The sequence below is a fragment of the Stomoxys calcitrans genome, chromosome 1 (genome assembly GCF_963082655.1).
Source record: "Stomoxys calcitrans chromosome 1, idStoCalc2.1, whole genome shotgun sequence".
NCBI lineage: Eukaryota > Metazoa > Arthropoda > Insecta > Diptera > Muscidae > Stomoxys > Stomoxys calcitrans.
The window spans coordinates 219,819,675-219,835,710 of NC_081552.1; the positions used below are offsets into that span (position 1 = coordinate 219,819,675).

Here is a 16,036-nt window from a genome sequence, read left to right on the forward strand (position 1 = left end):
TCCAATTTTCAGCGAGATTGGACAACTAATGCGCCTTTTATGGGTCCAAGACCTCAAATCGAAAGATCCGTCAATATGGCGGCTACATCCGAATATGAACCAATCTAGGTCATATGGAACATGGATTTCGCAGAGCCTAAGATAGCTGACTGTGCTAAATTTCAAAGAGATTGAACAACTAATGGGCCTTTTATGGGTCCAAGATCTCAAATCGGAAGTTCCGTCAATATGGCGGCTACATCCGAATATGGACCAATCTAGGTCATATGGAACATGGATTTCGCAGAGCCTATGATAGCTGACTGTTCTCAATTTCAGAGAGATTGAACAGCAAATGCGACGTTTATGGGTCCACGGTTTTAAATCGGAAAATCAGTCTCTATGGCAGCTATATCCAAATATGGACCGATGCAGGGCATATTGAACATTGATATCGAAAAGCCTAACACAGCTCACGGTGCAAAATTTCAGTAAAATCGGGCAATAAAGATGCTTTTATGGGCACAAGAACTTAAATCGGTATATCGGTGTATACGGCAGCTATATCCAAGCATATCGCGATCTTAACCATATACGGTACGAATTTCAAGTCGCCTAACACAACTCATTGTGCTAAATTTGAACGAAATAAATGCACCTTTTATGGGCCTAAAACCTTTAATCCGGAAATCGGCTTATATGCATCTGTATCCAAATCTGGACTGGTCTGTATTCAAATCTGGACTGGACGTAGGGGACCGTACCACAACTCACTGTCCCAAATTTAAGCGAAATCGCAACACAATAGGTACCTATTATGGACCCACACGACCTTAAATTGAGTGATCGGTATACCCTCGCCAGAATAATGGGAGGTTGGAGCACGAATGTCGACTAAAACCCAGATATATGCGATTAAGACCTAAACCTGCGAGGCCGAAGGGTGAATACAATGGGTCTGCCAACGCCTCCACATGTAAAAATCTACATATGAGTTCCAATTTAATCCCATGTATTTGGACGTGTTCACTTTTTTGGTTAAGAACGGTGCACTACCTAAAACTCCTTCCGGTCTATGAGTAATGACATACGGTTGGAAATGCATATCTACGTCGAGTTCGAGGTCTACCCGCGATCGGATACAAGCCGCAGCCTCCACGTTACTCCCTTTCACAGACTCCATGTTATCCCCTTCACAAACTCCACGTTACTCCCCTTCACAGACTAACCTAACCATTTTCTGGCTGGAAATGAAGTTCCCGGTGGTTCTGACACCCGTGGTACCAGATTAAAGTCTCTGGTCAGACTTCGCAGCCACAAAAAGACTACTACCAGTTGAACCCCTAACAGTTCCGGACTGATTACCTAAGAATAAAAAAGAGAAGTCGTCCTAACCCAACCTATAGCCAACATATAAAAAAAGTATAAAGACATGGACGATGTTATATAACAAATACAGGAAACGGCAGACCTCACGTGGTACGCAACACATATCCGCTATAACAAGGCCCGTCAAAAATTTGTCTCTAAAGACAAAATTTCTATAAAATTTTCTCTAAAGACAAACTTTTATGAAATTTTCTCTTAAGACAACATTTTTATGAAATTTTCTCCAAAGACAAAATTTCTATGAAATTTTCTCTAAAGACAAAATTTCTATGAAATTTTCTCTGATGACACAAAATTTCTATGAAATTTTCTCTAATGACACAAAATTTCTATGAAATTTTCTCTAAAGACAAAATTTCTATGAAATTTTCTCTAATGACACAAAATTTCGATGAAATTTTCTCTAAAGACAAAATTTCTATAAAATTTTCTCTAAAGACAAAATTTCTATGAAATTTTCTCTAAAGTCAAAATTTTTATGAAATTTTCCTATAGTAAGAAAATGTATCTAGAACGGAGCACCCTAGGTCTAAGTTCATCCTCAATACATGGTGGAGGCTATATAAGATTCGCTCCTGTCGCACTTTAGTAACTTTAATAACTTTCTGCCTTTTTGTTACACAGTGCAATTATTATTTTTTCTTCTTTTCTATCTCTTCATTCACAGATGGCCCGTGCAGTTTGGTTGTACTACATTGCCAAAATCACCGAACTATTGGATACTGTCTTCTTTGTGCTTCGCAAAAGAGATCGCCAAATTACCTTCCTTCATTTGTACCATCATGCGTCCATGCCTTTTGTCTCACTCATCGGTGTTCAATACTATGCAGGTATGTTTGTACTGAATTATGGGTATTTTTCTGCCGATCATTGACTTCTTTGTGGGAATTCAATGAATTTGTCGTTGTATTGACATTGATTGGCCATGCATTCTTGAAGTCATGGAACAGGTTTCATTTTTTCTCTAATGAATAAAATATATGTGACTTAGTTCCGGCCGGCTTAAAATCATTATCATACTATATTTAGATATCTAGCGTAAAGCAGTTGTTGTTGTTGTTTCTTTTACAAAAACGTGCTGTTAATTTATTGCTATTGTTGTTGTCATCAAATTTATTGTGTGTGTCAAAAATACCTCTTCGATCTTCAGGTGTCTCAATGCATTAGCTTTGACAAGTTGTTTTAACCCTCATTCATGTTGTATTAGATAGCAATTAATTGATAAGTCCCCCAGGTGTTAAGTGCCTAGAGGAAATGATATGAGACCTCACAGTCTTTGGATAAGATTTAATATTTAATTTTTAAAATGGGATTAGGCAATGAAGGTCTTTCGGTATCAAAATTGAGAACTAGGGGTCAGTTTTGTAGCTGATTATGTTTTTAAAATTTAAGAAAATCAATAAATTTTCTAACAAGTACACAGTCGTTAAGTTCGGGCCGAACTTTGGATACCCACCATCTCGGGTATATGTATATGTAAAAAAATTCATACCTTATGCCCCATAGCAGATATATCGAAATATGCTCCGATTTTGACCGAAAACTTATAGATACAAGACATTGTTCAATTGTGTATAACACAATAATGGTCTTTTAGTAGCTATATCTAAAAATAAACGGATCTGAACCATATACGACGCAGATGTCGAAGGGCCTTACACAACTCACTGTCCCAAATTTCGACGACATGGGACAATAAATGCACCTTTTTATGGGCCCAAAACCTTAAATCGAGAGATCGGTCTATATGGCAGCTATATCCAAATCTGGACTCATCTGGCCCAAGTTGAAGAAGGATGTCGAGGGGCCTAACACAACTCACTGTCCCAAATTTCAGCAGAATCGGATAATAAATGTTGCTTTTATGGGCCCATAACCTTAAATCGGGAGATCGGTCTATATGACAGCTATATCCAAATCTGGACCGATCTGGGCCAAATTGAAAAAGGATGTCAATTTTAAAGTTTTTTTTATGAAATTCCGACATCCGGTTTGGGATTGGGCATCTGCGAGACTACCGATTATCCCGCAGACGAGTGTATGATCTTTCAGGCAGAGATCAGTGCTATCAACGCCAAAGAAAGGGATCTCAGGATTTTGTGAACGGTATGGCAGAGCATAGGGATTCGGAACAAGTAACATTGAGTTTCTTTATATATGGCATAAGATTTAGAGATGCCGTCTTCAAGCCTTAAGTTGTTATTCTGCAGGCAAAAAAAGAGCCTCATTATGGGAAGTGATGGTAATGCACATCACCAGATCAGGGGAATGGGCATCCTAGTTAGGATGCTCCCACTAGGATTACGAGAAGGTGCAGGAGCTCGCCAATAATTTCAATTGCATCCCTTGATCTTTTGAATGGCGTATCCTGGCAAGCCGCCATTTTTTTGGGGTCAGACCACCTCCCCATAATTCTTAACATCGACCGACCACCCTACTTCATAATCTCCAAACGCCGAACGTTTATCTCACAGAGGAAGGCCGATTGGGCTGGCTTCAGAGAGTATACCAATCGCCGCTTCAGTGAACTGACACCCCCGCGAAAGTGCCAGTTGCCGAGAGGAAATTTCAAGACCGGTCAAATACAAAGTGCGTCCCATTTCCCAACGCAGACAATTGTACTCGAATACGGGTGTGATGGAATTCATTGCACGGACCCGCTTACCCCAGAATCAGCTGCTGAATCTGGAAATAAACATGACTACCCTGTTTATAAGCGGAATTTGTGGCTGGAACACTTGGGGCAATGTTACTTAGGTATCGGTGTAGGCAAGCTGTTGTCTACTGTTAGGCCACTCTCGAGCCCCGGTCGAGGGGGTGATAGGACCTAACTAACTTTTGGAAACGTAACCGTACGCCAGGTTGTTCAACCGTCAATTTATTGTGCATCTCGAAAGTGACAGGGCTAGGAGGAGAGCCATTCGTCATATTAGTGGTCTCCGAGCCGTAGGAGCGTTGGGTCCCGACGGAATCTATACACTTATGCTGAAGTATCGGGATCTACCTGAAGTCGAGTTTGGGGAAATCGTACAAACCGATCTCTCTTCTCTCACCAATAGCCATGACGCTTGAGGGACTACTAGTCCCGAGCCTCGTTGAAGAATATCCATTCGCCAAGCATCAGCATGAAAATTGAAGACTTCATAGCACAACAACTGCTTTGCATGCCATCACCACACACACATTTGCCGTGGCTTCAATCAGCCCATGCCGTGTGTGGCACTGGACCTATCGAAGGCATTGGACACGATCAGCCATGTCAAACTATTTGAGGACATCGCCAATACATCCCTCCTGTCAAACTAAGGAAAACTATTATCCACAAAAACTTTTATGGTGGGATATAAGTCAGAGAATGCATGTCTAGTGAGAAAACACTAGAAATACTCGTTGATACACATTTGAAGAGAAACTCTCGAACGGACAACGTGGCTTCAAAAGAGAATATTACTGATGTTGAGGAAACTTTGCCTGAGTCGGAAATCCTTTGGCTAAAAGTTTGTCTCCTTTAAATCGCCATGTCCTGGTGATGTGATATACTTTGCTTGTATCAGCATGTCGCATATACCGGTGGGTAGAAAGGACCCAAAGATAAATTGACCTTCCAAAAGCAAGAAAATCTTACCACACGTAGGCGAATGATTTTCGACCTATTAGTAATTCATCTTAAATTTCGAAGACTCTAGAGAGTTTGATAGAAACTGATCTTCAGGCTACATAGAAGGTTCTCTCGCTGTTAAGGAAAACACAATGGTAGCATTTCTTGACATTGAGGGTGCGTTCAATAATGTAACACCAATTTCATGAGGCAGCTGGAGTTTCTAGACATCAATACTAAAAGATGCATTACGACAGGCTTTAGATCTGTAGATCTACAAAAATGGGTCAGCAGAAGAACACCTAATGGAGGAGTTTTGTCTCCTCTACTTTGAAATATAGGCATTAACAATATATTATTGTCTCTGGAAGAAAATTATTAAAGTGGTCGCCTATGCTGATGACGCTATAGAGGTTAGGGAAAATTTTCTAATAACTCTTAGAGATATACTTCTGGAAACTCTACGTACTCCAGCGAAAAGGGTTCCAGCACGAGATGACTATGAGCATCAGACAAGGGGGAACTTTCAGCTCTAATATTTATGGTGTTCTTTAATATCACGGGAAGCTTAACTGGGAGCTACCGTCCATAGGTTCGGATAATGGAATGCTCCATACGGAGTAGATATAACTGCAGTCACGGATAATCGAGTGGAGAATCTCAGTTAGAGGCCGGGTGGCACCGGCTCTTGCTTAAACACTCAGTGTCTATGAAGCTTGATACAAGGCACGATATTGGCGCCTTTAAATAACCAATGGCCATCTTGTTTCAGCGGCGATCGGTCGCATAGACCTGAACGAGCTCCTCACCTATACGAGCTTGACGAGGATCGCCACTTTCACATGAAATGTGGCTACAACAACAACAACAGCAGATATGCATTCGTCGGAGGTTATTGGGGAAACTGGGTCTGAGTCGGAAATCCTTTGGATAAAAGTTTTGACTCCTTAAAATCGCCAGACCCTGATGATGTATCACCGGATGAATTTCAAACTGTCCCCGTCAAACTGGCTCATTAGCGTAGGGAGATATACTCTGCTGTCGGCATGTCGTATATAACTGTGGGATGGAGGGTCACAAAGGTAAAATGACCTTCTAAAAGCAGGAAAACCTTACCACAAGTAGGTTAAATTGCTATAAGCTTCACACAAGCTGAATCTTTGTGCTCCGATCTGTGTGTTGTTCTTTGTTATCGTAAGAAGCGCGTCCACAGATTGCGGATAGTGGAATGCTGCATACGAAGTAGTTGCAACTGCTGTCGTGGACAATCAACGGTATCGAATGGAGAATCTCAGTGACGGACCGGGTTGCACCGGCTCTTGCTTAAATACTGAGATCCAATGATTCTCGATACGACAGGGCGAGATATTGGCGCCTTGTTTAATGGTTATTTAAACCAATGGCCATCATGTTCGATAGTTCGTAAAGACCGGAACGAGCTTCCTCACCGATAAGAGCTTGTCGAAGATCGCCACCTCCACATGCAAATGTGGCTACAACAATAACGAAAGTGATCTAGGCCTTAATACGTCTAAGACGGAAGATGTTCTTTTCAGAAGGACATACAAGTTACCTACAGTGGCACCTGTCTCCTTGGGAGGAGAAAATGTTCCATTTACTAAAAGCGCAAAATACCTGAGTACCTAGGCAACTCTTGCCATATACACCTGCAAGAGAGCCATTGGCAAAAGTTGAGGGTTTAAACAGCATGTTATGCACTAGGCATATACTGCAGTTGTCCGAACTAAAATGCTATATGGTGTTGTGGTCTGAAGGACGGCGCTTTAAAAGTCCATCTACTTTTCAATACCAAGCCGTATTGGCTTGTTTGTGCATCACAGCCGCACTGAGGCAAACACTTTCTAATGCACGTAATGTATTGCTACACCTAATGCCTCTGGACATTGTGGCCAGACAAATTGCTGCTACCACTGCAGTGAGGCTAGGGGGAATTTCTCTTTGGTCATGTTGCGGGTGCGAACACTGCGGACATTGATTTAATGCTCGATGTTCCACTTAGTGTGGATTAGACATTGTCTGAACTGATACTTGGTAAAAAGTACTGTATGTTGCTGTAGTAAAATTCAATGTTTTTGAGAAATATTTTTTTGTCTTTGGTAAAAATATTTTTTCAGTGAGGCGCTTCGTGATTTGCATTTATTGAGATTTAAAATTGATTATTTTATTAAAATGAACATACCTTAAAAAATCATTAGAAAACATTTAAATTTGTTGTAAGTTATTAAAAAAAAATATTTTTTCCTTTAATAGGTGGTCATGGAACAATTGTGTGTTTCGTCAACTCCTTCATTCACATTGTTATGTATGCCTACTATTTGTTGGCTGCCATGGGTCCAAAGGTACAAAAATACTTGTGGTGGAAAAAATACATAACCATGATGCAAATTGTAAGTACACTTCCCAATTTATCGAGAAAAAAGGAAACTATAAGGTTGCCCAAAAAGTAATTGCGGATTTTTTAAAAGAAAGTAAATGCATTTTTAATAAAACTTAGAACGAACTTTAATCAAATATACTTTTTTTACACATTTTTTCTAATGCAAGCTAAAAGTAACAGCTGATAACTGACAGAAGAAAGAATGCAATTACAGAGTCACAAGCTGTGTAAAAATTTGTCAGCGCCGATTATATGAAAAATCCGCAATTACTTTTTGGGCAACCCAATATATCGCTGGCTATAGAGTAAAAAAGAATTGAACAAAATATATCTTTACTAATTTCTGGTGCTAACTCTTTACTGGATAGTATCCTAGCCGTCTTTAATGTACAAAAATATATTTTTTTAAAAGATTTTTTTTGTCAACTTGAAACCTTTTTGGTATCTACACTGAGAAAATGTGTGTACTAATTTTAAAAATTACAGTCAAAGATTAGCAAACTTTATTAAAGATGATCAATATTCCAACTTTTTAAGAAAACATTCCATCTGGTACGATCAAAATTTGAAACGAAATTGAATTTAAAAAATCCTACGAATAGTGAAAAATCTTATATTTTGGGCCAACTTGTTTTCAGTGTATTTATTTAATGATGTTAAGCCTAGAACAATTTTAAAAATTTTATATTTTTATAAGTTTTTTTGTTGTGATTTTAGTCGCCTATTACAATTTATACAACTGCTGATTGTCTTCAACATTCTTCGTTTTGCTATTTTCAATTTCAGGTCCAATTCCTTATTGTCTTTGTCCACACATTCCAAGTGCAGTTCCAACCTACGTGCCATTATCCCAAATTGATAGCAATTGGCTTAAGTTTAAATGCCAGTCTTTTCATCTACCTCTTCAGTTCCTTCTACATTCAAAGCTACAAGAAGGATGCCGTACAAAATGGCGTTAAAAAAGCTGTATCTCAAAAACAGGATTAAGTTCATATCATCTGTTAAGCTCATCATTATCATCATTTCGTGTCCATTTTAGATATTTAAGGTATTTTTAGTGATAAATAAATAATGTTAGAAATGAGAGTTGTACATATGAAAATGAAAAATGTTTTATTTCCTGCAGTGGAAACCGCAAAACCGGTATATTTATCGGCAAACTATAAAAAGCGCCAATCTAATGCATCAAATAAAAAACTCTCGAAAGTGACTTGCTAAACACGTTTTACTTTAATTGATTGATTAAAGTGAGGAAATACTTTAACATTTGCAAAAGAGGAATCTGCATATAAGAGTTTAAAGTTTTCGAATGACATAATGGAAGTTAGTGATAATTCTTGTTTGAATGCAACATATCACCTTACATACCGGTTCTTAAGAATATCTAACTATACTCCGGCCTACGCCTTACGACATTGTTGAAGTTGAAATCGATATGCAGTTAAAATGGAATGGTGCTAAGTTTGGCCGGGCTGAATCTTGATATAGGGCTGTCGAAGGTGACTTTGTACTAAAAAAATGGTGATAATTGTGGATTTGTTTCTCATGAGTCTTTTCCCGTAGTTGACGTACAATATGTATTTGGTCTATGGTGGCTTGTCTAAGTCTAAAGCCCCCTTAATGAATTCCAATTATCTCGTTGACTTTGATTTCAATCTCTAGCACAGTACAATCGAAACTTAGTCCTCACTAGATGCCACTTACTGTTTTCCGTCCTGTGAAGTGGAGATCGTATGCTGAGGTTCCAATCATAGGGTATGTGTTCTTCTAGATAAGCAGACGAGCTAATGCGTGCGTCTCAAAAGCGTCTCGATTCCGGTCTTAAATGATTCAGTTGTTAGCACATCAACTCCAGCTAACTTGTTGGTCCGCAGCAGAATCACTTCTATCATTTTGACTAGGCTTCAGCGAATGGCTCTGGGGTATATCGTACTCGTGACAGACGCGTCTTAATCATATACTCCATTCAGCATATTTTTTAGAAACCAGATTGCAATCCTAGTCTCTACCGGAGGATATGCCCGCATCAAAAACCTAAATTGAATTTCCTGACTTCATTCTGACTTCCCTCAAGTTGATCTAAACTTTTCCATTTTTCGCTTCTTCCTGTGATGTAGATGTTTCTCTTCTCTCCGTTTCTACCCATATGTCTGCATTGAAGTAATCGTTTGTGTTTGAATCTTTGTTTAAATACTGCTACTTTGCTGTTGATTGAATGGTGAAATATTGGCTTCGGCATCTTTTCAACATTTGGGCTCCTTCATGGGTTCTTTGAGAGTGGCATTTGCAATCTAAATACATATTTCACTAAATGGAGTGACAAAAAATGCGTTGCATTTTGCTTGCGTTTGTAGCTTTCCAACGTTTCTCGCTATGCGGGTGAATGCGAACTTTTACAACAACAAAATAATGATTCCCATCTTTGTTGCTTCGTCGGATCGATCGTAGCTCGAACATGCTAGTTTTCATTTCGATCCCCATTGCAGTTAGGTCAATGTACCGGGATTTACATAGGATCATTACTGAATCATTACATCCACTCCGTAAATGTGGGAAAGGGTACTAAAACTAACCTTTCCTTGGAAAAAAAATACTTAAACTAACATTTCCCTTAAACTACCTTTTTCCTTTGGGAAGTGTACCAAGCTACTCCTTACAATGAGAAAGGGTACTAAAAACTTTGCTCCGAGAAAGGGTACTTAAACTACCCTTTCCTTTGAGAACGGGTACTAAAACTCCTCTTTCCTTTGAGAAAGGGTACTTAAACTACCCTTTCCTTTGAAAACGGGTACTAAAACTCCTCTTTCCTTTGAGAAAAGGGTCCAAAGCTACCCTTTCCTTTGGAAAAAGTTACTAAAACTCCTCTTTCCTTTAAGAAGGGGTACTTAAACTACCCTTTCCTTTGAGAACGGGTACTAAAACTAACCTTTCCTTTGAGAACGGGTACTAAAACTCCTCTTTCCTGAGAACGGGAACTAAAACTATCCTTTCCTTTGAGAACGGGTACTAAAACTCCTCTTTCCTTTAAGAAAGGGTACTTAAGCTACCCTTTCTTTTGAGAAAGTGTACTAAAACTACTCTTTTTTGAGGGAAATGGTACTGAAATTATCCTTTTCACTAAAAATATCCTTTCCACTGGAAAAGGACTCTTTAAACTACAGTGGACTTAAGGCTGGGATACTAAAAGTAACCTTTCCTTTGGGAAAATTTACTAAACCAACCATTTCATTTGGCGAAGGGTACTTAAACCACCATTTTCTTTAGGAAAGTTTACCAAATCTAACCTTGTAAAAGGCCACTAAAACTAAAATTTTCTTGGGAAATTGTACTAAATATATAATTTTTCTGGGAAATAGTATTAAAACTAAAATTTTACTAGGAAATAGTACCAAAAATAGTTTTTCGAAAAAAGTACTAAAACTGTCACTTTCATGGGAAATAGTAATAAAACTATCGTTTTCTTCGGAAATAGTACTAATACCATTATTTTCTTAGGAAATAGTACTAAAACAATAATTTTCTTAGGAAATAGTACTTAAGCTATCATTTTCTTGGGAAATAATACTAAAACTATATTTTTTTTGGGAAATAGTACTAAAACTATAAATTTATTGGAAAGTAGTACTAAAACTATAATTTTCTAGGGAAATAATACTAATAAAAAAAATCCTGGAAAATAGTACTAAAACTATAATTTTCTAGGGAAATAGTACTAAAACTACAATTATCTTGGGAAATTGTACTAAAACAATTATTTTCTAGGGAAATAGTACTTAAACTCCAATTTTCTTGGGAAATTGTACTAAAACTATAATTTTCTTGGGAAATATTACTAAAACTATAATGTTCTTAGAGAATAGTACTAAAACTAAAATTATCTTGGGAATATGTACTAAAACTACCCTCTCCTTTGGAAAAGTGTTAAAAACCTACTCGTACCATTTCCTTTGGAAAAGTGCAATAAAATTACCCTTTCCTTTGAGAAAGGGTACTAAAACTACCAATTCATTTGAGAAAGGGTACTAAAACTACTCTTTCCTTAGAGAAAGTATACTAAAACTATCCATTCCTTTGAGGAAGTATACTAAAACTACCATTTCCTTTGAGAAAGTGTACTAAAACTATCCCTTCCTTTGATAAAGGGCACTAAAACTATCCTTTCCTTTGAGAAAGTGTACTAAAATTACCCTTTCCTTTGAGAAAGTATAGTAAAACCACCCTTTCCTTTGAGAAAGGACACTAAAACTACCATTTCCTTGGAGAAAGCGTACTAAAATTGCCCTTTCCTATAAGACTTTCCTATAAGAAAGAATACTAAAACTACCCTTTCTACCCTTTCTTTCTTTCCTATAAGAAAGGATACTAAAACTACCCTTTCTTTTGGGAAAGTGTTTTAAAACTATCCTTCCCTAGGGAAAGGGTACTAAAACTACCCTTTCCTTTGGTAAAACTAACCTATCCCTTTGGAGAGGGTACGAAAACTACCCTTTCCTTTGGGTAAGGTTAGCAAAACTACCCCTTCCATGGGAAACGATACTAAAACTACCCTTTCTTTTGGGAAAGTGTTTTAAAACTATCCTTTCTTTTTCTTTGGGAAAGTGTTTTAAAACTATCCTTCCCTTGGGAAGGAGTACTAAAACTATTCTTTCCCTTGGGAAAGAGTACTAAAGCTACCCTTTCTTTGGGAAAGGGCAATAAAACTACCTTTTCCTTTGGGTAAGGTTAGCAAAACTACCCCTTCCATGGGAAACGATACTAAAACTACCCTTTCCTTCGGGAAAGGTTACTATAACTACCCTTTCCTTTAGTATAGGATACTAAAACTACCCTTCCTTTGGGAAAGGGTACTAAAACTACCCTTTCCTTTAGGAAACAGTACTAAAACTACCCTTTATTTTGGGAAAGGGTACTAAAACCACCCATTCCTTTCCCAAAGGAAAGGGTACTGAAACTACCCTGTCCTTTGGGAAAAGGTATTAAAACTACCGTTTCTCTTGAGAAAAGATATTAAAACCTCTCTAAAGAATTTGGAAAAGGGTAGTAAAACTAACCTTTCCTTTGGAAAAACTAAAACATTTCTTTGAAAAAACTAAAACTACCCTTTTTTGGAAGAGGGTACTAAAACTGCCCTTTCCTCTGAGAAAGGGTACTAAAACTGGAATTTCCTTTGGGAAAGGGTACTAAAAGTATTCTTTTCTATGGGAAAGGGTACTAAAACTCCCCTTTATTTTGGGAAGGGGTACTAAAGCCACCCTTTCCTTTGGGAACGGATTCCAAAACTAACCTTTCCTTTGGTTCTAAAACTACACTTTTCTTTGAGAAGGTGTTATAAAACCACCCTTTCCCTTGACAAAGGGTACTAAAATTACCCTTTCCTTTGAGAAAGGGTACTAAAACTACCCTTTCCTTTGAGAAAGGACACTAAAACTACCCTTTCCTTTGAGAAAGGGTACTAAAATTGCCCTTTCTTTTGAGAACGGATACTAAAACCATCCTTTTTTTTGGGGAAGGGTTTTAAAACTACCCTTTCCTTGGGAAAGAGTACCAAAACTACATTTTCTTTGGGAAAGCAAACTAAACATGCTCTTTTCTTTGGGAAAGGGTACTAAAACTTAACTTTCGTTTGGGAAAAGGCACCAAAACTTTCCTTTCCCTTGAGAACGGGTACTAAAACTATCTTTCCTTTGGTAAAACTTACCTATCCGTTGGGAAAGTTTACGAGAACTACCCTTGCCCCTTAAGAAAGAGTACTAAAGCTACCCTTTCTTTTGGAAAAGGGCACTAAAACTACCCTTTCCTTTGGGTAAGGATAGCAAAACTAACCTTTCCTTCGGGAAAAGGTACCAAAACTACCCTTTCAATTAGGAAAGGGTACTAAAACTACCCTTTACTTTGGGAAAGGGTACTGAAACTACCCTTTACTTTGGGAAAGGGTACTAAAACTACTCTTTACTTTGGGAAAGGGTACTAAAACTACCCTTTACTTTGTGAAAGGGTACTAAAACTACCCTTTTCTTTGGAAAAAGGTACTTAAACTACTCTATCGTTTGATAAAGGGTACTTACACTACCCTTTACGTTGGGAAAGGGTACTAAAATTACCCTTTCCTTTGAAAAGGGTACTAAAATTACGCTACCTTCTACTCGGGAAAATAATGCATAAACTTTCCTTTTCATGGAAAAAGTACTAACTAATACTTTTCTAGTCAAAAAGTACTAAAACTGCAGTATCCGCGAGTCAAGTAGTACAAAAACTGCAGTATCCTCAGGTCAAGTAGTACAAAAACTATACTTTCTTTTAGCAAAGAGTACTAAAGAGTACTTTTAGTACCCTAAACTAACCTTTCTTTTGAATAGGGTACTAAAACTAACCTTTCTTGTAAAAAGGGTACTAAAACTATCATTTCCTTTGAGAAAGATACTAAAACTACCTTCTACTTGGGAAAATAATGCATTAACTATCCTTTTCGTGGAATAAGTACTAACTACACTTTTCCAGTCAAAAAGTACTAAAACTGCGAGTCAAGCAGTGCAAAAACTGCAGTATCCTTACGCCAAGTAGTACAAAAACTACACTTTCCTTTAGCAAAGAGTACTAAAGAGTAGTTTTAGTACCCTAAACTAACTTTTCTTTTAAATAGGGTAGTAAAACTAACCATTCTTGTAAAAAAGGTACTAAAAATAAAAGGTACTAAACTACCTTTTACTTGGGAAAAGATTACATAAAATTACCTTTTTTTCTGGAAAAAGTACTAACAACACTCTTTTGAATAGGGTACTAAAACTAACCTTTCTTGTAAAAAGGGTACTAAAACTAACATTTTCTTTGAGAAAGATACTAAAACTACCTTTTACTTGGGAAAAGATTACATAAACTTCCCTTTTTCTGGAGAAAGTTCAACAACAACATTTTCCCAGACAAAGAGTCCCAAAACTGCAGTATCCTCCGATCAAGTATTACAAAACCTACACTTTCCTCTGGCAAGGAATACTAAAACTATAAAACTAGACTTTCGCAGACAAAGAGTTCTAAAACTGGAATATCCTTCGGTCAAGTAGCACAAAACCTACACTTTCCTCTGGCAAAGAATACTAAACTACGCTTTCCTTTGGGAAACAGTACCAAAACTACACTTTCTTTTTGAAAAAGGGAATTACAACTACTCTTTATTTTGGGAAAAGATGCTGAAGCTACTCTTTCCTATAAGAAATTGTACTAAAACTATGATTTCATATGGAAAAGTGTACTTATGGTTGCCCAAAAAGTAATTGCGGATTTATCATATAGTCGGCGTTGACAAATTTTTTCAACGGCTTGTGACTCTGTAATTGCATTTTTTCTTCTGTCAGTTATCAGCTGTTACTTTTAGCTTACTTTAGAAAAAAGTGCGCGAAATTTTGTTTACATTTGTTTGTTTGGCGTCAATTTTAATATGGAGCCCACAAAGGAGCATTTTCGTCATATTTTACTTTATTATTTTCGTTACGAGATGTGTATGGTGATAAAGCCAGTGTCAAAATTGGTTTCGCAAATTCCGTTCTGGAGATTTTTCACTTAAAGATGAGCCACGTTCAGGTCGGCCAAATGAAGTTGGTGATGACCAAAACAAAGCATTAATCGAATTGGATCGTCATGTAACTGAGCGTGAGATAGGAGAGAATTTAAATATAAAAAAGCTTGATATTTGGGTACCACATGTATTGAAAGAAATTCATTTAACAAACCGAATCAACGCTTGTGATATGCACCTTAAACGCAATGAATTCGATCCGTTTTTAAAACGAATCATAACTGGAGATGAAAAATGAATTGTTTACAACAACGTTAGTCGAAAACGATGGTGAACCAGCTCAAACCACTTCAAAGGCAAATATCCACCAAAAGAAGGTTATGCTGTCTGTTTGGTGGAATTGGAAGGGTGTGGTATATTTTGAGCTGCTTCCAAGGAACCAAACGATTAATTCGGATGTTTACTGTCAACAATTGGACAAATTGAATACAGCCATCAAGGAGAAGCGACCACAATTGGTCAATCGTAAAGGTGTCATATTCCACCAGAACAACGCTAGACCGCCCACATCTTTGGTCTCTCGCCAAAAACTGAGTGAGCTTGGCTGGGAACTTTTGATGCACCCACCATATAGCCCTTACCTTGCACCATCAGACTACCATTTATTTCGATCTTTGCAGAACTCCTTAAATGGTAAAACTTTCGGCAATGCTGAGGCTATAAAATCGCACTTGGTTCAGTTTTTTGCAGATAAAGGCCAGAAGTTCTATGAGCGTGGAATACTAAATTTGCCAGGAAAATGGCAAAAGGTTATCGAACAAAATGGCAATTATATATTTGATTAAAGTTCATTCTAAGTTTTATTAAAAATGCATTTACTTTCTTTTAAAAAATCCGCAATTACTTTTTGGGCAACCATAAACCACACTTCCCTTTGGAAAAGTGTACTTAAACCACACTTTCCTTTGGAAAAGTGTACCAAACTACTCTTTCTTTAGGAAGGCTACAATTTCGTTAAGGATAGTGCAAAAACTAGACTTTTTGTTGCGAGAAGGTATAAAAGTACTAGGAGAAGAGTATCCTTTTCTTTGGAATTTTTAAATTTTGTCATTGTTACATTCACCGTAGGCCTGTGGCTGATGGATTAAAAAACAATCTTACC

At 37.5% G+C, this 16,036-nt stretch overlaps 1 protein-coding gene across 1 annotated transcript in view; it reads left to right on the forward strand.

Annotated features, from left to right (window-relative positions):
* The window catches only part of LOC106087341 (elongation of very long chain fatty acids protein 7-like), a 28,101-nt gene extending 19,738 nt beyond the window's left edge, over positions 1–8,363 (forward strand). The window contains exons 5-7 of the mRNA XM_059368499.1: positions 2,036–2,198; positions 7,238–7,374; positions 8,151–8,363. Of these exons, the coding sequence (XP_059224482.1) occupies positions 2,036–2,198; positions 7,238–7,374; positions 8,151–8,351 (501 nt within the window). The 3' untranslated portion in view covers positions 8,352–8,363. The remainder of the gene's footprint in view (positions 1–2,035; positions 2,199–7,237; positions 7,375–8,150) is intronic.
* Positions 8,364–16,036: the final 7,673 nt, after the last annotated feature.